This window comes from Leptodactylus fuscus, chromosome 11 (assembly GCF_031893055.1).
Source record: "Leptodactylus fuscus isolate aLepFus1 chromosome 11, aLepFus1.hap2, whole genome shotgun sequence".
Taxonomy (NCBI): Eukaryota; Metazoa; Chordata; class Amphibia; order Anura; family Leptodactylidae; genus Leptodactylus; species Leptodactylus fuscus.
In genome coordinates, this window is record NC_134275.1 from 13,893,769 (window position 1) to 13,916,283 (window position 22,515).

Genomic DNA, 22,515 nt, shown 5'->3' on the forward strand with positions numbered 1-22,515 from the left:
CGGTGAGGGAACTTCTCTGAATATTCATTGTAGCTCAGTTACGCTATGCAGAGGTCATTCAGGACATACATAAAGACATTTATATTCATGGCATCCTATTAACACGTCTTGTGCAATGACCTAGAATATAAACAGGTTACCAACATATAGACTGCAAACCAAAGTATGTGTAACAGCGGAGGCGTCCGCACGGTCATGAAATACCTTCAACCACCAATAATTTACACTAAGCATTCATCATCCCCTGCAGACCTGTCTTGACAATCATCTTATATGTTTCACAGCTTGAACAATAAGTTAGATAAGACTGATATTTATGATGATGTGAGATCCTGATAATGTCCATCTGCAGAGAACAATGTTCCCACACGACCGATAAATCTTTCTGACTGATGGACCAGAATGTCATTGACGGAAAACAATCATCTGTTACCATTGACCCAGATTATTGCCATAAATGTTCATTATCAATCGTAATAAGCGGCAAGAGTGAGAATTGGAATTTACGGAAAGCTCTAGGACCTGGAATGTGACTCAAATGAGAAAAATTCTCTGTCATACAAGAAATGTTACAGATTTATAGGACATCCTACTAATCCTATCCTATCCTATTTAATATTCTAAGTTTGTATGTTTGTTCCTCAATCATGCCCAAACCGCCGAAGGATTTCAATGAAATTTGACACATACCTAGACTGTCACCCAGAATTGAACATAGGCGCCTTACTATCCCCGTATATTACTGGGCTTGGCGACCACAAGCACCGAAATTACGGTTGGTGTAGGCTGAAGGACTTGAGATGATGGCGAGGCTGGCCGTGGACTAAGTCGAGGGAAATGCTAGTACTTATACAATATGGATCCTTCGATTTCCGTTCTAAGGCTTTATTCACACATCCACATCCATTTTTCGTATGGGATAACACAATCCTTTTAACATTGAGAGAAAAAAAGGTCACGGCAGAGATGTAATTTTTTTTCATGGTCATTAATAAGACTCCTAGCAATGATCCATGAACAGTAGATGACACAGAATTGCATCAGTGATTTTCAGTTTTGGTTTCCTTTCAGACCAGGTACCTCTCATCCCCACAAATATCGTGAATCTATCCAAATATGGATTAGGGAATTGAAGGGATTGTCCAGGATTTTATCAAAAGGCAAGGGATATGCGCTGTATATTTAAAAAACAAAAAACATCACCCTATGGTCCATCTGGTAAATCAGTGATCCTCACCAACAAGGACTTGCCTTATGGATGTGCCTATAGGTACCAACTAGGGCGATCCAGCTGTTGCACTTGTAGTATGAAAGCCAAGATGATCCCATGTTTCTTCTATGAGGAAACTTATGTTACATTTACTTATTACTTTTGGCAGGACGTAACTTATGCCCCAGATATATATATATATGTTCTGTATACCTGTAGACTTACACATATCTGCCAGTGACTGCTATTAAAAAAGAAAAGAAAGCTATACAGTAATACTAATAAGCATAATGGCCGTAAACTTCAGAATGGATGAAAGGTTTTGTGGTTTGATAGCAGATAAGAGGTGACCTATAAAGCAGTTTCCTAACTTAGTTCATTTTCTTTCTCAAGACATAACATAGACTGTAAGCGATTGTCTCATTGGCCATAATGATCACGTCCGGTCAATAGCCATTCTCTTTTAGTTATTTTATGTCACTGCTCCAGTGATCTTCTGTCATCTTGCACTTCGCTAAGTAACATCGGACTTCTACAATTCTGGAAAACACAGAATGATACGGGCGATAACAAGGGGTTAATAGCGCTGTGCCCTGCACTGAATTGACTATATAGCGGTCACTTTGTCAGTGGGCTGGTTGTAGGATTTTTCCCATCTGGCAGGGGGTAATCGGAGTCTTCAGTGACGCTGCAAAGTGACTCTGAATAATTGGTCTTCAGGTTATCCACAGCTTCTTTAGATATGCCAAGCCAATCCTTTAAGAAAAAATATTAGAAAATTGTGATCACTTGCTATGTTGAGTTTAGTCTTTCTTAGATGTTCTACATATATTAGTATTATCTGTGCTGGGCTTGACAACTGAGATCTAATGTGCAGGACTTCAGCTTATCCTTTGACTTAACTTGGGTATGTGGGGAGATTAGATTTTTATAGCACATTCAGTGTACTGCGTTCTTACTGATATACATGATGGTCTCCTATGGGTGTGTTTATTAGATTAGCAGGGTGCAAGTGGGTGCTGAAAGTCCAAGCCCGCACCCCGCCCGGGAAAACACATGGACCTATCATAGTCTATGGAGTCCGTGTTGTCTCTCTTAGCTAACCGCTTTTTATTCGGGGGGTCCCTAAGCGGACTCCCTGAACAGAATACCAAATTCAGATGTGAACCAGGCCTGCAACCATGGAGACACCCAGATCAGCATCAGAGCTGTATACACAAATTATTTGCAAAGTTGGCCGATTTTTTTGATTTTTAGATCATTAAAATCATAATAAATTGATAAAACACAAGTGACATTTTTCGTGATCATTCACAATACACAAAGTCCCGGAGTACAATGTTCTACGTATATGATTTACCTGGAAGTTGTTGTTGTGGACGGTGAAAAGATTTTCAAACTTCTTTCCAGGATTTGGAATTTGAGGCACAAGGATCAGCCAAACCCTATAAAATAAAAACCTTAAATTAGACCTAATTCATCAGCACTGACATAACACCGCTTAAGGCAAAACGCAGCTAAAAAAAAACGGCAGAAAAAAAATTAACAACTTAAGGGTGCATTCACACTATGTATACGGCAGCTTTTTCTGAACGTAAAACACGTTCAGAATCAGCGTGTATAAAGCAGTTCCATTCATTTCTATGGGAGCCGGCATACGAGCGCTCCCCATAGCCCATGAATGGGCTGTTTTTTTCACTACAAGCAGTCCCAATGAAGTGAATGGGAAGTGCCGGCGTATACGGCAAGCTCTGCTCATTCTGAGCCGTACATGCGAGCACTTCCCATTCACTTCAGTGGGACTGCTCGTATTGAAAAAAGGAGCCCATTCATTTCTATGGGGAGCGCTCATATGCCGGCTCCCATAGAAATGAATGGAACTGCTTTATACGCCGCTGATTCTGAACGTGTTTTACGTTCAGAATAAGCTGCCGTATACATAGTGTGAATGCACCCTAAAAAGGCGACGTCTCCACATTGTGGAGTTTTAGCCTAAGAGACTAGAGGATCCAAAATACTTTTAAAAAAAAAAAAGTATGGAAACCCATCCCAAGTTAGGCTAAGCTAACATTACTGTATATCTAGTGTGTTACAGTGCAAAAAATGCATCAGTTTTGCCTCTAAGCACCATGAGTGCTGATATACTAGATACTAGTGTGAACCAATATAATATTTATTTTTGCCAAATCCTGTATTGGGGTATATGCAATTTCATCTGGGTCTCTATTTATATTGGTGTTATAGTATCATTGGGGGAAATTTATGGGAAGAATATGCAAATCTGTCTTCCATGATGTAATTAGGAAGTCAGGTGCCTCAGTGTTGCAAACCAATAGAGGGCGCTCAATGGAATGTGCAAGCCTGTCTTCCCTGATGTAATTAGGAAGACAGAATCTCAGTGATAGCCCAATAAAGGCTGCTCCCTTTAACATCATGCTCAACCTTCCAAGAGGCCTTTGTTTTGCAACGATGCTGGGATTATTACCAGGTATAGTCTCTCAACCGAGGACGGCCGTTTTGATGTTTTTGCATCTCATCAGCCCGATGTAGAGAAGACTAACCTGGTAGAGGTGAGAGACTTAGACAGGGTAAAGGGAGTATCGTCACTCCTTGGGGAGAGACCACCATATAGGTGTGTAGAGACTTATTAAGCCTTTAGCACTCCACTTTGCAAGGGACCATGGGAAGAATATGCAAATCTGTATTCCATGATGTACGTCAGGTGCCTCAGTGTTGCAAACCAATAGAGGGCGCTCACTGGAATGTGCAAGCCTGTCTTCCCTGATGTAATTAGGAAGACAGAATCTCAGTGATATGGCCCAATAAAGAAATTTATTAAGACCGGTGGTTCCTACACCAATCTGATGCTGGAGCCTCTTAATAATTCTGCTGTACCACTCCCATGCACCAAGGACTGACGTGGATTTCAGATATAGTTCATGTGAGTTATATTAAATCTGACGGCCCCAGTTGCCCCTGCCCTGATCCCTATGAGTAGGCTTATCTACTTACCTATCTGTCCGAATCACAAGAACCACAACGACCAGCAATAGAAATGTCACAACCAGGATAACATAGGCTTTCATGAATGTTGATGGTTGTTCTTCTGCAAAGAGACCAAACCCACCAGTGTGCAGAGAAATCACAGTTTAGGCTTTGCGTAAGCTTGAACGGGTTTCCACCCTTGGGCCACCCCCACAGGATTCCATTACACACAGAATCGTCTTTTAATCTTCCTTCAATTTTTGGGGGATGTTAGAAGGTTAACAAATGTAACAGCAATTTTGTAACAAAATTTCCCAAACCCCTTTGTTAGAGACCACTTTAATTCTGAAGGGGGTTTTAAAAACTCCCATAAATCACCCAATTTTCACCCCTCAAAGAATTTTAAATCACATTTGGAGAGTTTTCAACCCTTTGAATGTTTCACAAGAATTAAAACAACATGGAGGTGAAATTTAGACAATTTTTTTCCCAATAATTTGGCCCTAAAATTTACATTCCCAAGTAGTTAAAGGAGAAAATGCTATTTCTCCCAAACATGGAAATACCTCATAGATGGATGTAAACTGCTGTTTTGGCACATGGTAGCATGCCATAGCAAAGGAGGTTGTAATTTAATACACAGAAATAAATGCACAGATAATAATGAAAATTGCAATTTTTCCATAGATACGCCATTTCAGTGACCAATATGTTGTACCCAACTTGTGTCAGTAGAGATACACAATCCAAAAACTGTTACACGGTTATCCTGGGTGGGTACAATAACTTTTGTTTCTGACACAAGCTGGGCACAACCTATTGAGCACTGAAATTCGTGCACCTATTTCTAGAAGAATTGCCATTTTCACTTTTCACCATCAGCTGCACATTCATTTCTGAAAATAAATGAATGCAACACTTGGGGCTTAAAAATGTTCACTGAATCCCCGGGTAAATTCCTTCAGGGATGTGGTTTCCAAAATGAGGTCACAAGTCAGGCGATCCCACTTTACTGGAGAATCATTGGGTCTGCAAAAGAGTTACGGCATCCAAAAACCCATCTAAGGCCGGGGGAACGCGTGGCATAAGTGACGCTTAAACACATTTTATTACAGTTACAGCAAAATGGATGGGTTTGTAAAGAAGCTTATCCACTCTTTGCGAAAAAATAGATTCTGTGAAAAGTGCACCGGGTACGCCATTACTTACCGCTAACGGTGATGTTTCTTCCCCAGGTAACTGCTTGACTCCAGTCGCTCCAATATTTGGAATAAGCACAATCTTTATTTATTTGGCTTCTTACTTGGAATGTATACATCTCTTTAGGGTCATAACTTGGCAAGATAAATAGAGGGGAAGTGGCGTCCTTCACCTTTAAAACAAAATTGGTGTTGTTTCTCAGCTTAGTTTCTTCTAATGCTAGCAACCAGGAATGTTTTTGAGTGTAAGGCCCCATAATGCAGGCCACAGCAAAAAAAAAAGTGCTGCGAGACAAACCACAGCAAAAAAAAAAAGCATTGTGTTTTTTTTTACCATTTTTTTTTACCATTTCCATGAGTATAACTGACATGCTGTGGTTTCCAAAAACGCGTTGGTGGGTGTTTTTCTGCAATGTGTGGATGGGATTTGCTAGAATCCCAGTCTCTTGCAGGAACTGTACAGTGTCACGGTTTTTGTTGCAAAGTTTACACCATGGTCATGCTCTATTTCTGTCCGTTTTCACTGATCTATCCATACAATGCCATATATGAAGGATCCGTAAAAACGGCCGCCCCTCAGGTGCAAAACTATTGTTTTCCACAGCTTTTTTCATTGCATTTTTGCAGTTTACCTCTGCAGACTTTCTGCCCCTATAAGGACAATGCCAGTGTTTCCATAGGTATAATTGACATGCTACGATCTTCAAAAACATGGACATTTTTTGAAAATACAGCTTTTCCATTTGAGATTTTTTTTCTGCAATGTGTGAATGGGATTAGTCAGAATCCCATCTACTTTGCAGGTACTGTATCAGTGGCGTAACTAGGAATGGCGGGGCCCCGTGGCGAACTTTTGACATGCCCCCCCCCCCCGACTGACCCCCCACCTACGCATTTCTGCACATTCTATTATCCCCCATAGTAGCCCCTGCACACAGTATTATGTCCCCATAGTGGCCCCTGCACAGTATTATCCCCCATAGTGGCCCCTGCACACAGTATTATGCCCCATAGTGGCCCCTACACGCACAGTATTATCCCCCATAGTGGCCCCTGAACACAGTATTATCCCCCATAGTAGCCCCTGCACACAGTATTATCCCCCATAGTGGCCCCTGCATACAGTATTATCCCCCATAGTGGCCCCTGCACACAGTATTATCCCCCATAGTGGGCCCTGCACACAGTATTATGTCCCATAGTGGCCCCTGCACACAGTATTATCCCCCATAGTGGCCCCTGCACACAGTATTATCCCCCATAGTGGCCCCTGCACACAGTATTATCCCCCATAGTGGCCCCTGCACACAGTATTATCCCCCATAGTGGCCCCTGCACACAGTATTATCCCCCATAGTGGCCCCTGCACACAGTATTATCCCCCATAGTGGCCCCTGCACACAGTATTATGCATCATAGTGGTCCCTGCACACAGTATTATCCCCCATAGTGGCCCCTGCACACAGTATTAAGTCCCACTGTGGACACCCATAAACAATTATTATACTCTGGGGTCTTTTCAGACCCCAGAGTATAATAATCGGAGACCCGGGGGAATAAAAACATAAAAAACTACTGTTTCTTACCTGTCCCCCGGCTCCTACGCTGTCGGCCTCCACTGCTGTCCTTGTTCAATGACGTCGGACATCACATGACCCGGGACACAGGCCAGGTTCATGTGACGTCAGAAAGGACGTCAAAAAGGAGGCCTGGCAGGATCGTGGAGAGGTAAGTAACAGTGTTTTGTACATTCCCTTACCTCTCCCGGTCTGCCAATCACTATACTCGGGGGTCTGAAAAGAGCCCCCCGAGTATAATGATAGCAGCGGTTGTGGCTGTCACCGGCCCCTAATGTCCCGGGCCATGTGGCAGCTGCCTCTGCTGCTATGGTGGTAGTTACGCCACTGTACTGTTTAATGCAACGTTATCGCAACGTGGGGCTTCAGCCTTAGATTTAGATCCTCTTACCGTCCACTTATCGCTGGCCATATTTCTATGCTGCACTTGATAAGTCATACAGCGTGATGCAAACGAGCCGTAGGATTGTTCCCATGTCAGACGCAACTCCAGACTGCTGGTATTCTCCACATGAAGGTTTGAAGGAGGATCCATCTTTACTGCAATGTTTTACACAAGACAAATAGTAAATAGTATTATGTAGTTACCAGGGCCGGCGTCAGCGCACGGCATATAGTCGGGCAAGTGCCGGGGCCCACAGAGCCTCTGGGGGCCCCCCGGCACTTGCCTGTCACAATTTCAGCTCATCGGCGTCCGTCCGCCGATGAGCTGAAATACATACGCGATGCAGGAGCTGTGAGATCAGCTCCTGCGTTAAAGCTCCGGCCCCGGCCTGCGTGTGTAGGCGCGATGACGTCATCGCATCACGCCTACACACGCAAGCCGGTCCGGAGCTAAGCAGGAGCTGATCTCACAGCTCTTGCATCGTGTATGTGACTGGAGGGAGAGAGAGGAGCGTCGGGGGAACGAGGGAAGGTGAGTATAAGTGTTTGTTTTGTATTAAATATAAAGGTGGAACATAATGAAGGGGGCCCATGAAACTGGGGGGCAAATGAAGGGGAGGGGGGAACGGCATGACACTGGAGAAGATGAAGGGGGTGGGGAGAGAACGGCATGAAACTAGGGACAGAGATGGAGGGGGCCCAAAGAAACTGGGGGGCAAATGAAGGGGAGGGGGGAACAGCATGCCACTGGGGCAGATGGAGGGGGGGAGAACAGCATGACACTGGGGCAGATGGAGGGGGGGAGAACAGCATGACACTGGGGCAGATGGAGGGGGAGAGAACGGCATGAAACTGGGGACAGAGATGGAGGGGGCCCAATGAAACTGAAGGGGCAAATGAAGGGGAGGGGGGGAACGGCATGACACTGGGGCAGAGACGGGGGACATTAAACTGTGGGCAGATGAAGGGGGAGAACGTGATGAAACTGGGGACAGAGATGGAGGGGGGACATGAAACTGGGGGCAGAGGAAGGGTGTATATGAAACTGGGGGAGAGATGGAGGGGGGCATATAATTTACGGGTGACTGTAGGAGGATTATACTGTGTGGGAGCACATAATAAATGAATGAGAATGAGTGGAATCAACATAAAAGTGGGTGGAGCTAAATTTGCCCCTCTTTCTACTCTTTAAAAGATTGGGAGGTATGGCATTGGTGACGCCACACTCCTGCATGACGTCACTCGCTTCATCTGCAACGCACAGTGTCTCGACTCCCCCACCTCCTTTACAAGAGGGCCCACTGAGGCTCTGTCGCCCAAGGGCCCATAAAAACCTGGAGCCGGCCCTGGTAGTTACCTTCACATGCATATAACAGACGTTGGCCATGGGGGTCAGATAGATTTATATATAGATTTATTACCCCAGTCTTGCAGCTTCTCAAACTCTCTCGTAGTTGGGAGTCTCTGGTTAGTGGAGTTCAGCATCACAGTGAAGGTTCTGAAGGTCATAGTCACTGGAAACTGGCAACCAAATATTTTACGGTTGGCAACAAGGTAGTTTGGACATTGTTTAGCTTTGGATTTGTCACCACTGTACCTAAAATATATAACAAAAACCCCTAAAGCAGGTATATTGTACACTTATCTCCACTTTAATAATTTCATGTTAGTAGATGTGGACAAGGGCTCACCAATGACTAAGACTAAGGGAGTCTTCACACGGAGTTTACGCTCCGCTCATTCAGACGTGTAAACACGTGTCAAAGTGACCGCTGTGAAACACAATCCCATAGACCTCAATGTGTGCCGGTTTTACGCGCGCTACACATTGAAATCCATGGGTTTAAAAGCTCCCATGGATTTCAATGTGTAGCGCGCGTAAAACCAGCACACATTGAGGTCTATGGGATTGTGTTCTACAGCGGTCACTTTGACACGTGTTTACTAGAGATGAATACTACCAATACTACTAAAAATAGAAATAGAACTTACCAAGTCCACGAGTGAGGGTCGGGCTGGATTCTCCGAGAAGTCTTGTCTGTGCAGCGTCCCCGTGGCGTCTTCCGGCTCTGAATTCACTCTGCCAGGCACCGGGCCTGGGCAGAGCCGACTGCGCATGCCTGCGCTACAAGAAAATGGCCGCTTTGACTGTAAGCAGCCATTTTCTTGTAGTGCGGACATTCTCGGAGGATCCAGCCCGACCCTCACTCGTGGACTTGGTAAGTTCTATTTGATCAAATGTTGCCTACCCCTGAAATGAGCATTTTTCCCCCATAGACTATAATAGGATTCGATATTCGGTTCAAGTAGTCGAATATTGCGGGGCTACTCGAAACGAATATCGAACATTTTACTGTTCGCTCATCTCTAGTGTTTACGAGTGTAAACTCCGTGTGAAGGTTCCCTCAGGCTAAGGCCTCACAGGACGATGCTGCGGAAAAACTGCAGTGGGAACGCATCACAATTCTTCCCGCAGTGCTTTGAACAGAAAGTTTGCGGAGTTTTCCTCTACGGACGTTCTGTTACAATTATATCTCTGGGAAAGCCGCCGGCGTTTCCGTAGATATAATTGACATGCTGCGATTTCCAAAACCGCACCGGTTTTGGAAATCGCAGTGTGTTCACGCTGCGGTTTTAAACGCAAAGTGCGCATAGGATTTGCATGAATCCCATCCACTTTGCAGTTACTGTAAAATGCCACAATTTTTCCCGCAGCATTTCCGGCCCGTAGGGCCCTCTGGACTAAGGTTCCAAGTTGTGGAAAAGCTGCTTTTTTTTGTTGCAAATTTTGCTGCGTTGTTTGGAGCCAAACTGAGACCAGGATAAAAAAAAAAAAAGGCATGGCATCCCAATCCCATCACTGGGTAGTCCACGCTAGAAAATGCTAGCCATTTTCTGCCATATGAACTTACCCTTATACTTCTCCCTTCTGGTCAATGCATACCTGATTTAGGCCAGGGCTCCACGGGCCAGAAATTCCGTGATTTGCCAGCGGTGGAAACACCACAGGAAAAATCATGACGTTATACAGTAACTGTAAAGTGGATGGGATTTATGCAAATCGCATGTCCACTTTGCGGTGAAAACCCTCCCAGCAGCTTTCCCGTAGATATAATGGTAACAGAAGGTCCGCGGAGGAAAACTCTGTGAACTTTCTGCTCAAAGCGATGTGGGAAGAACCGCAATGCTTTCCCGCTGCGGTTTTTCCTGCATGCTGTAGCGCATACTTCTGCTCTGGCGGTGTTTCCCGGGTCTCATCCAGAGTTCCACTGAAGCTACTGATTGGCCTCGGTGGTTACATGACTGCTAAGGCCAAACAGTGGCCTCAGGACGAGGACCTGTGATATTACTAGTAGTGACATTCATGAATGGCCTCAGCAGAACTCCGGAGGAGACCCAGGAGAGCAGAAGAACCAGGACCCACGGGAGAACCCTGGAGCAAAGGGGACAGGTGATTATGTTTTTTTTTTGTTTTTTTCCCACTGCCCCCAGCTGATTTAAACATTAAAAAAGTTGTTCATTTTTGCCTAGACAACCCCTTTAAGCTCCATTTACAATCCCAATGGACAAAATGGCCATGAAAAATTCTTCCCCACTAATTTGCATCAGAGAGGCATGTGTTTTCACAGATCCTTCATTGATTTGAGTCGTTTGAGGGATCCATTAAAAAAAACACAACTAATTTTTATAATGTAGTTTTTGGGTCTTTTTTTTTTGTTCTGTCTTGGTGTTTTTTGTGCATAGATGCCAAGTCCACAGCATGCTACTTTTTTTTTTTTTTTTTTTTTTTTTTGGGGGGGGGGGGGGAGAAAAAAATAAGTGTGCAAACAGCCTAAAGTTTTTGTCAAACTGATTTGTCAGATCTGTGTGTGGTATTGAAGGGAACACAGCTGAGGTTCAATCAATACCAGACAGCTTAAGCCACATGGTATATGACCTAAACAAGCACACAAAAAAGTCAGAATAGCTTTTTTTCCCCATTCCTCTTTCCCTGGGGCTGAAGTTACACAGCGTAATGAGTAACCATGTCTATTATGCCACTAAACCAAGTGATTTCTACTTAGTGGCCATTATGTATAGTAACTACTCATTACTGCAATACAAAAGCAAAAGAGTGCTGTGTAAACCTATCCTAAGGCTGGTACACACGACTGTGTGGATTAAAGGCATGGGCAGCGCACGGGGGGCACATGGGTGTCACCCGTGTTCCGCCGGTGCACTGGCCATGCTTCTGTGGCTCCTTTCATTAAATGAATAGGAGCCATGGATACAAGGGCCGCAAAATCAGACAGGGATAGGACCTGTTCTATATTTTGCGTTGCAGACTGACGGACCACACACGTTACCATGTAATTTACGATCATGTGTACAGACCCATTGCAATGAATGGGTCAGTGTGCTATCTGTGAAATACACGAATAACACACTGACCCACACCACGGTCATCTGCATGGGGGGTAAAAGACAATGCATTAATCTCTTATCTATCTGGACTCTAAAATGCTTCTGCTGAAAATTTGACTCATCCTGGAATTGTCCACATATGGCTACCTTCAACAGATATAGAAATGCAGCGACATCCATGAAATGTACTGTGTGTCAGGAATGTTACATCTGCTGTTGCTCCTGAGCACGCCTTTATAAACTGCTCCCTCATCGCCCAGCTGTGCTGGCTAATTAGTTTGTGCTTCCTACTTGGCTCCTGACAATGATTTGGCTTCTCTAAGCGAGCCTTCACATGGAGTTTACGCTCCGCTCATTCAGACACGTAAACACGTGTCAGTGACTGCTGTAAAACACAATCCCATAGACTTCAATGTGTGCCACTCTTACGCGCGCTACACATTGAAATCAATGGGAGGCTTTTAATACTATGAGTATTTGGTGAAGCCTTGGTTTTGGTTATGTTTGGTTTAATGAACGCATCTGCTGTGTTTTTGTTTTTGTTGCTGAATTTCAAAATTTCGTTAATGACATTATAAAAAAATTTTATTGGACTTTTTGCAATCCTATATGATTAGATTAGATGATATACTGGTAGTTTCTCCTTACTGGGTCTCACACATCAAACATGTCAGGGCATTTCTCCATGGTCTTAGGGATAACTACTTATATGCCAAGGTGGAAAAAATGCCTTTTTTGGAGTGCAGGTATTGTCCTCTTTGGGGTATATTTTGTCATCTTCTGCGATCCCCATGGATCCGGCCAAAGTCCAGGACACAGCCCACCTCCTTAAAGGCAATACAAAAAATTTCTGGGTTTTGCTAATTACTTCTAGAAGTTAATTCATAACTTCACTGCTGTAGCCAAACCCTTAACCGATCTCACTAAGAAAGGAGCAATGCACAGCCTCCATTACTAAATTACCACCTTGTACCTTTTTCTCTCGTGCAAGCGCTGTGCTGTCAAAGCAATGGACCCCATAAACTATAATAGGGTCCGTGTGCTTGTGTGCAATGATTCGTGCGGGCAGTGCGAATTAGGGGTAATAGCCTTTTTAAAGGTTATTCAGGCATAGGCTTAGCTCAAAATCCATTTTCTGAGTGACAGAACTCTTTTAAGAACAGAAGCTAGGTTTAGTAGTCACCCAGCTTTCCCAGATAGGGCAAGGCAAAGCACCGAATAGAATTTTTTAAAATTGTAATGATTTCACTTACCAGAAATAGAATGTGTAGTTGTCATTCAGGTTGTTTTGCTCATTCCAAAGACAAGTTAAGACCTTAATCTTGTTCAGACTACACTGTAGGTCTACATCACCTAACAAAGAAATGTGAGGGTTTAGCTACAATTGCAACACAATCAAGAAATTTATTTCGGCAGTGTAAACCTAAACTAGTCAGGCTAAAGAAAAGCCAAATTTCTTATAAAAGCTGATACTAAATGATAAATCTCGTGCATTTTTAGATATTTTTTACATCACCTATTGGTGGGCTTACTTTGAGCCAAACATGGCCTAAAATTTTGGTTAATTTTTTTGGTGCACATTGGCACCTTATTCCACATCAGCCCTATTCTGCCAAGTGAATCCGGATCTTTTCCAGCAGGATCGAGGTCGGAGGTTATTTCCCACAATGATTGGCCAGTAGCCAATCATTGTGGGAAAAGCTTTAGTATCAGATGAGCGAGTACTATTCGAAATCTCCGTTTCAAATAGCACGCACTCATAGGAATGAATGGAAGCAGCCGACATGCAGACTTTGCTAGCATCCGGCCGCTTAACTCCCTGCGTGCCGGTTGCGTCTATTCATTCCTATGGATTTACCACAGCCTGCCACTCTTCTGCTTCGTCCCTGTTTTAATGTATACTCAACTCTGCTACATCTGAGATGTAGCAGAGCTGTATACTCAACTCTGCTACATCTGAGATGTAGCAGAACTGAGTATACAGTAATGCAGGGACAAAGCAGAACAGTAGATAGTATATATCTACTCGCAAACTTTGCTCAACTTACCTGCACAGAAGTGCTGTCGCTGCCGGTTCCGTTCTTCTCGCTCCTCTTCTGTTAGAGAAGCTGGGAGAAGGCGGGGCTTAGTAGAGTGTGGGCGGGTACTGGGAGGGGAGAAGTGAGTGATGCACTCACGTCTCCCCGCCCACACTCTCCTAAGCCACAATAAGCCCCGCCTACTCCCATCATCTCTAACACTAGCCTAGGGAGGTGGGGGCGTGCACGGTGCTCTGAAGACATGTCAATGAGAGAGGACAGGACCGAGAAGAACGGGGAGTGGCAGAGGCAGCGGATTTGTGCAGGTAAGTGGACACCAGGGGGTCTAAGTAGCCGGGGATTTTTTTTTTAATCACTACACAGCGTGGAGTCCAAAAATTTAAACAATTTTTGGACTCCATGCTGTGTAGTGAATAGAATCGTTTTTAAAATCCGCTCTTCGGTTATTTAAAAAAATCCCATTGACTGGCATTGGGATCAGAATTGGGAACGGGATCGGGTTCGAATGGAAAATGATCGGAAATCGGATTTTAAAAACAATCCTGAAATTTCAATATCGGCTCAACCCTAGTCCTTATTGTAGTGTGACAATAGGGATAACAAAAAATAAATGGTGCTCTACACCTTCAACTAAAGTTGATGAAAATGGACTTTATTTTAACCATAATGAAGATCTGTCATGTAATTTTTCAGGGTTTTTTTTTTTTTGTCCAGAAATTATATTAACATGTAAAAATTCCCACAAAGCTCATTTGTCCTTCGCCTGTCATTGGTGTCATCTATGACCAGTTTACACAGTCACATGTGCAGGCCGAAAGTCCGGGTAGTGAAATATAGAACAGGTCCTATTCCTGTCCTATTTCATTTAATGAATGGAGCCGCTGAAGCACCGGGAAGGGACATCTGCATGTCCCCCATGCACCGCCCATGCCTTTAATTTACAGCTGACCGGCAACACACAGTCGTGTACAACCAGCCTGAGGGAAAGTTTTCTAGGGGAGGAGAGTAGATAAGCTGTGACACCTTTTCAGTAGGAAATGTAACAATGGGTCATTGAGTTATTTATAGAGGTGTTAACTTCTATTGTAGATTTTTCTGCAATCTACATTAGATGCAAAGAAAATACCTAAAGAATTGGCAAGTGTCAATCTGTTAATATGGCTTTTGTATTATGTTCCCTGGGCAAGAGATATCAGTGCAGTTACCCGATATCTCTTCACTGTCAGAAGGGCGTTCCTAACAGTCTAGCTGGGCTGTGAGGAATGCCCCTCCTGATAGTAGTGTCTGTAGCCCTATACTATCACAGGGGGCATTCCTTACCACCCAGTGATGACTCTAAGCACTCCCCCCAAGACAATACTGTCCATAGACTAGTTTTGGGGGGGGGGGGGGGTGGCGTTCCTCACCATCATGGCTGGGCGATAAGGAACGCCCCCTCTGACAGTACAGGACTATGGACACTACTGTCAGGAGGGGTGTCCCTCACAGCCCGGCTAGACTGGCAGAAACACTCACCAATATCTCCAGCCCTGGGCATATAATGGGAAAGCCGACTGTGCAATGAATTCAGCGCACTGTTGACTTTCTAGCGGTGCCCGAGGACATGAAAGGTCCTCTTTAAATATTGACAGTGACATGGAAAATTGGAAATAAAATCAACAATTATTTAAACATGGGTTTAACCTAAAACATGGTTAGAAAATAGGTAATTTCCTGGTGACACACTTAAATGTTCTTTATATGGTGATCTAGTATATGTAGCCCTATAAGGCCCTGTCAAGTAGATGGAAATAAATCATGACAGTTCCCATGTAAATCAAAAAGGAACAGTGTTATTTGAGGTTTTTTTCAGTTTCTCTATTTTTGTATTATAGCAAATGAGATATTTTTAGAATTGTTTCCCCTTTTCATTATAGAAGATATTTCGGGGTGTATTTGAGACCATTGCATCAATATCTGGCCTCTTAACAATTCTGGCATGGCGTGGGCCAGAAATACAACTTAGGCCAGACAGGGACTGACTTAGATTTCCGCTAAAACCATTTTTTTGGCACACGTCTGGTTCAGGCCTCCGTGTCCCTCCTTGGTCCTTGTCCCTCCTCCTGCCTTATTCCACCCACTTTTCACAAAAGTGATGGTAAGAAAATGGACAGAGTGTTGCAATTTTGGCACAAATGCAAAAAAAAAAAAATCAATCTCGTTTACACCGTAAAATGAGTGTAAACTTTAGTAAATTCCCAATAGTTTTGTTCCATTGGGTTGAAGTTGAGATGATCACGTATCGCTGGGATGGGAGCACGAAGCAGACAATACAATCTAAGGCCCCCACGTAGCGGGTCTCAACACAAAAGTGTTATGGAAAAACCAAGGTGGCAACGGAAAAGGAAACCTCTATGGACGTTCTGCTTCAGTCATAGCTATAGGGAAACCGTTGGCGTTTCCTTCGGTATTATTAACGTGCTGTGATTTCCAAAACTGCAACGGTTTTGGAAATCGCAGGTTGTCTGCTGCACATATTTGGATTCTACATGGGGCCCCGGACTTAAACTAATCCCAGTCCTTGGTTGGGTTTCTTACATTGTTTCCCATTATTCCCGGGTTATTATGCTAATTAGTTGACAAGGGCTTCAGGAGCGTGTAATCTGCAGGATGGGCTTCAGTAACACTGAACATTTACAACCCTAACTGCCCCCTCCCCCGCCACACATTGGTTGAATGATAGTTCCACCTCCATGTTCATCGCTCTCTGGTTCAACAAGCACAGTGCTCAGTGTATTACACGTGCCCAACGCCATCATACTCCACCCAGAAGTGCTGAACTTGGGCAAGGCATCTGGGTTACATGAACCATAGCTACATGTGGTCCTGCAGGGCAATTACCAATTGTCCTTTTTAGGGTCTTACCCTTCATGATTCACACCTTGTCTTCCAAATCCTGCATCAGAAAACCTGAATGTGTCTCCTAAACCTTAAGATTTAATGCACTGAGATGGTAATGGGGAGTATTCAAGGAGAGATCATACCCGGGAGGTCAATATTAGGTATGCACAATAATAACTACTCAATATGGCCGAATATTGACAGGGATTTTCATAAAGGTTTATTGGCCCCTTATTGATTGCCCTAGGGGATACAATCACTCATCCTATAAATCTACTAGATGTTACTGGAACGCTTTACTTACAAGGAACGTAACAAATACAAAGCTTGAATAGGTCAATGAAGTGACATGACAAGAAAGTGCTTATTCACCCTGGTCAGAAAATCCAAGGTCAGTCACTCCGGGTACAAATGATGGGGTCTACTTCCATTGGACTTATGGTTTCTGATGGAAGCCGAGCAGGATCTGTCGCACGGCCCGTTGCACCGCAGTGACAACCTACAGGGACCATCATGGTTCCATTACGTTGTATATAATTTTGGAAGCAAGAAAAGCCCTGAAGGTTGTGCTATTCTTGTACAATGTCCCCAAAATATATCCATACCAATCTAACCACATCAATGCAACGATTTTTAATTAACATTAACCCCTTATTTTTTTCCTATACACCCATTTACGGATCATTAAGGGGCTTTATTCTGGACTTTCCAATGTGATGGCTGTAATGAACCAGCGACCAGCAGCAAAAGCAAAAATGGTGATTCACCGTTCTTGGTTTCATGATCCTTTTTTAGACCCAGCACTAAGGGAACCCTCCACAGAAGAGAACTGACGCTGATATAACAAAAAAACGAAAGAATAAAAAAATCAAAACCAAAACGTATATCAAAACCTTGACCCAAAAGCAAGTCCCTTAACAAGGCCATGATGTCCTAAATATCAATAAATGGCACAAAATAAAACCCTGGAATAGAATTTTATGAAAAACGTATCAAATGTAATAAAAGTTATAGGCGATGGATAAGCCGATGTATAAAATGGTCGTCATTTAGTCTCGAAATAAATCCCCTACTAAAGGGTTAAGGTTCATGAATCCGAGGACACGAATTGAATCTGTAAATTGTAATTTTTTCCTATTCATTGGGTGTTTTTGTGCAATCTAACAATAACACTAAGTATTTTCTTGTTAAACCAATTTAATGCCAATTACGTTGATGTGGTGGAAGCGGAAAGCATATTAAATATTTAGTACCACATACGGGGATAAGTGACCTCGTCTATAAAGCATTGCTCGAGACCTTGCGTACGGAGAGACAAACGAATGCAGACCCACCACGCGGCCGCAAAGCTTTCCTATGTTCAGGAGACCTTTAGAATGATATTCAATTAACAGAACTCCTCTACCTAATGCTGAGGATTATTGGTTATCTCGTCTTACGATATTAAGACTAGAGACCTGACCATTCCTCTATCAAAGCTGTTACAGAATCCCATGAGCACGATGTGACTATAGATGGCATTACGAATTCTAGCCTAATAGAAAATCTAGCGCAATTCCACTTTTTCGATTTATTTATGGTCAGTTCTTAGAGTCGGTGATGGATCACGATTGATCAGTCTTTAGATTCTATTCTGGGACTAGTGTATTATTGTATAGTCCCAAATAATATTCAGCGGAATCTTTGACACTGTCGCAACAAAACAGCAGAATAAGTCTTAACGTTCTAAAAATGTGAAATGAGGAATTTAACATCTTCACCTGGTCCGTCGCTGCCGCCAGCGCCATGAAGCAGAGCCGATATCACGATGACAAGGATAAAAGATAGTTCCAGTCTCGATGAACGCCATACAAATACAGGGTAGAACTTTATGACCTTGCAGTCAGGGGACATCTTGTTGTCTTCCTTTAAGTCCTCTCCTGGTGAAGACCTTAAGAAGAACAAGTCAACCCCCCCTATGGTCCTATGGAGTTCGTCTAATATGTCGTTCTGTAAAAATACCCCGTATATCGTTTAATCTTTCTACATCTCTATTCGTTTCAGTTTCCTTACTCTTCTTCTTCCTGCCACATGAAAAGCCCCTACACACGTTTCCTGTTCTTTAAGTTTCCGTGCTATGTGAATCACCGCTTATCGTGTTTAAGTTGAAATCTTCATTTTGTGCTTCGTTCTACTTTGGCTCTTGTTCTATGTATACTACGTGGACTCGCTCCTCTGGGGATTCGATAAAAAGCGACACAATTGTAGGCTGATCTTACACAATATCGTGTCATGTGTATATTTTTGTGCAAGAAACAAGTGAAGATTATACTGTACACTACAGATTGTTCCGCCTTATAACTCGGTCTAGGATCAAGCTTATAATAATATAAGTTGCATTTACTGTTTTCGCCCGCAGAATTGTGTCTAGAAGAATGTATGACTTTCCATCCATATGTAGTTTTTAATCTTTCTTGCAGATTTTTCTGTTTTGCATTTCGCTTTTGATCCCAATTGCCTAATAACTGTAATGAATTGAGATCACTTTGTAGAGAGCCCCCCTCCCCCATCCCATGGGCACTGGGGCTTTTTCTGCTGATGAGTACCACCAAAGCCTAATGATTCCATTGTAAAGGTTGATGCACACATAGGCCATATGGCTCTGTAATATGGGCTGTATAACCTCATTGCACTGCTACACAATCTATGCAAGTCTATATTCCATCATATGAAAGGCTTCTAGGGGAGAAGATCTCTGTACACGCAGAGTCTGATGAAGCATGACACATTTTGTTGTATGTAAGCACAAAAAATCTCATTTTTTTCATGGACCTCTATGACAGCCCACAAACACATCAGTGCTACAATATGGCCATATGTATAAGCTTTTAATTCAAAGATTTTTCTCAGCCTTCAGAAAAGTACAGACAATATGTATTACAGCTCACAAGATGAAATGATCATTGCTCAGAAGTCATAATTTCCATTTTCACTATGTAGCCCAGCTCTGTGCAGCACAGGTGTTTTCATGCCGCCAGGGATTGCTGTGGTCAGGACATTCCACTACTCTTTCATGAACACAGTCTCTTTTTACACCCATCTGAACACCCTACTTTTAAATGGAGGATATCATGTCTCGTTGGATGAGACTAGGCAGTGGCGTAACTAGAAATGGTAAACATTTGATATGGGTGGCCCCCTCCAAACCGCATTCCTGCACACACCATATTTTGCCCCATTGTGGACCACCCATAAACCCCAGAGACCCAGGGGAGGATACAAACATACAAAACAATGTTATTGACCTCTTGTGGGCTCCGGCACACTCCCTGCAGATCTCTTCAGTGTTGGACCAGACGTCACCTGACCCCTGCTGGCACACGTGACGTCACCGCCAGGCATAAAAGCCTACTTGAGTTCAGGAGAGGTAAGTAACAGTGTTTCTTATGTTCCCTCACCTCTCCTGAACCAACAATCATAATACTTGGGGGCTGAAAAGACCCCTGAGTATAATGATAGCAGTGTTTGTGTGTCACTTACTAATCTCCAATCCTGCTCACAACCACAAGTGCAGATGGCGGTGAGCAGAAGTGAGGATTTGTGAGTACTCCAGCAGGTAACAAGCCCTATTTTTTAAAAAAAATAATAATCAGGGGCCCATCGGGCTGCCTAATGTCTCGGGTCCTGTGGCAGCAGCTACTGCTTCTACCCCAGTAGTTATGCCCCTGCAGGATTGGCTTATATCCCAAGCCAGGCCTGGTTCACATCAGCGACGGTAATCCATTCAGGGAGACCGCATGGAGACACCCCTGAATGGACTACCGACCGTATTGGCAAGCGCTGTGCAGTGAAAGCACATGCACCCCATAGACTATAATGGGGTCCGTGTGCTTTCCGCACAGAACATTCAGACAGGAAAGTAGTTCACAATCAACTTTTGTGTCCACATGACTTATGTGCCAGTCAGTTCTGATGGGGACCCCAGAGAGTTGAAATGTCGCTCCAAAGAGTGTGACCAAAGGAGCATTGTAGGACCTTATCTGCAGACACAGAAAAACTATTTTGATTGAAATCTTCCGAGATAAGCCTCACCGACGCTTTGTGACATTTTCAAGTCATCTTAAAAGGAAGCAAACTAGGGTAGGCAGGAAATCTGGCCTACATTACAATTTTACATATAGCAAGAAAAAAATGCTCTTATTCATGTTTTCTTGCTATATTTGCCTCGCATAACAGATCAATCACAGGTTAGCTTTCTAAAAGGGAGGTCAAGTCATATAAGGATTACTGTGGCGTCTTGGAAAAGGTCAAGGAAAGGTGCCAGCAGGTCATTTCCCAAGGCTACACAAACAGAATAAACTTCAGCCGATTAACTCCTGGCTAATCACTCATTAGCTTCAGCTTATGGACAGATTACCAGACATGTCCCTTAAATAGGACTTGGACCCGCTACTGACATATCTGCTTTACTAATATTGCTAAACTAAATAATACTGCATTTTTCATGCGGAGAGGGGAACGGAAACCCCGTACGGAGATCGGGCACAGATAGGAACCAAGCTTTAGGCTAAGACCCCACGGGACGACCCGCAGTAATAAAGCGCTGCAGGAAAAACCGCAGCAGCAACGCATCCTGGTTCTTTCCACAGCACTTTAAACAGAAAGTTTGCTGAGTTTTCCTCCGTGGACTTTCTGTTACAATTATACCGATGGGGAAACCGACGGCCTTTCCATAGATATAATTAACATGCTGCGATTTCCAAAACCGTTCCGTTTTTTTTTCCAGCATCATACAATGACAGCAAAAAAGAAAAGTCATGGTATTGAAAAGAAAAAACAAAAAAACCTTTTGTAAGAATGAAACTAGGCGGTGGCCTTAAGGTGTTACTATAAGAAGACTTATTCATATAGCATTGGTATACATTGTATCACTGTCCAAAAACAAGAAGGGAGAAATGACCAGGGCACCATAAATAATCAAAGTACAAAAACTTTATTAAACAAACCATGTTAAAAAGTATACAAGGAAGGACAACGTACCATCAGACTGGAGAACCGACTCAGGTAAGTATAGAAGGAATATACACATAGGTAAATATATAAGAAGCAGCAAAACTAAGTAAAATCAAGAAATATGAAAATATATATAGTCAGCAAATCCAAAAATGACACCGTATATGTGTTGTAGAAATCATAAGAAATAGCATTGGCACATTGCAGGGCAGAATGTAACAGATCCATGGGAAGGAGTCACATTGGTGCCGACAGGTATATATCAGCGCATCGTAAGGATGAACAAGTAGTATACATGGAATGCCAGCAGAAGTACAAGTGTATGTCAATGCATCACAAAAGTGGATAAGTAGCATGTATGTAATGGCAGCAAATGTACATCTAGTAATGAAGCAAGATACAGTGTGGAGATATACACAAACTAGAATGCAGAGATGCAAATGTGAATCAGTAACATAGGAGGGGTAGGGACATAGTGATTGTCTATTCCCCTGAATAAAACAAACCCATGGTGACAGAGTAACAAGTAGAAATTACCAGTCCAAGATGGAGCTCCAGAAATCCTGGAGCTCCGTCTCGGACTCTGTCATCATGGGTTTGTTTTATTCAGGGGAATAGACAATCACTATGTCCCTACCCCTCCAATGTTACTGATTCACATTTGCATCTCTGCATTCTAGTTTGTGTACATCTCCACACTGTATCTTGCTTCATTACTAGATGTACATTTGCTGCCATTACATACATGCTACTTATTCACCTTTATGATGTATTGGCATACACTTCTGCTGGCATTCCATGTATACTACTTGTTCATCCTTATGATGCGCTGATATATACCTGTC

At 43.2% G+C, this 22,515-nt stretch overlaps 1 protein-coding gene across 1 annotated transcript; it reads right to left on the bottom strand.

Moving 5' to 3' along the window:
* Positions 1–1,788: 1,788 nt before the first annotated feature.
* Positions 1,789–18,571, bottom strand: IL2RG (interleukin 2 receptor subunit gamma). The gene is made up of 8 exons (XM_075259082.1): positions 18,439–18,571; positions 13,013–13,103; positions 8,777–8,952; positions 7,363–7,511; positions 5,405–5,567; positions 4,223–4,316; positions 2,571–2,655; positions 1,789–1,966 (listed from the first exon to the last, which is right to left on the bottom strand). The coding sequence occupies exons 1-8, from the start codon at positions 18,569–18,571 to the stop codon at positions 1,829–1,831; spliced, it is 1,029 nt and encodes a 342-aa protein (XP_075115183.1). The 3' UTR covers positions 1,789–1,828.
* Between the last annotated feature and the right edge of the window lie 3,944 nt (positions 18,572–22,515).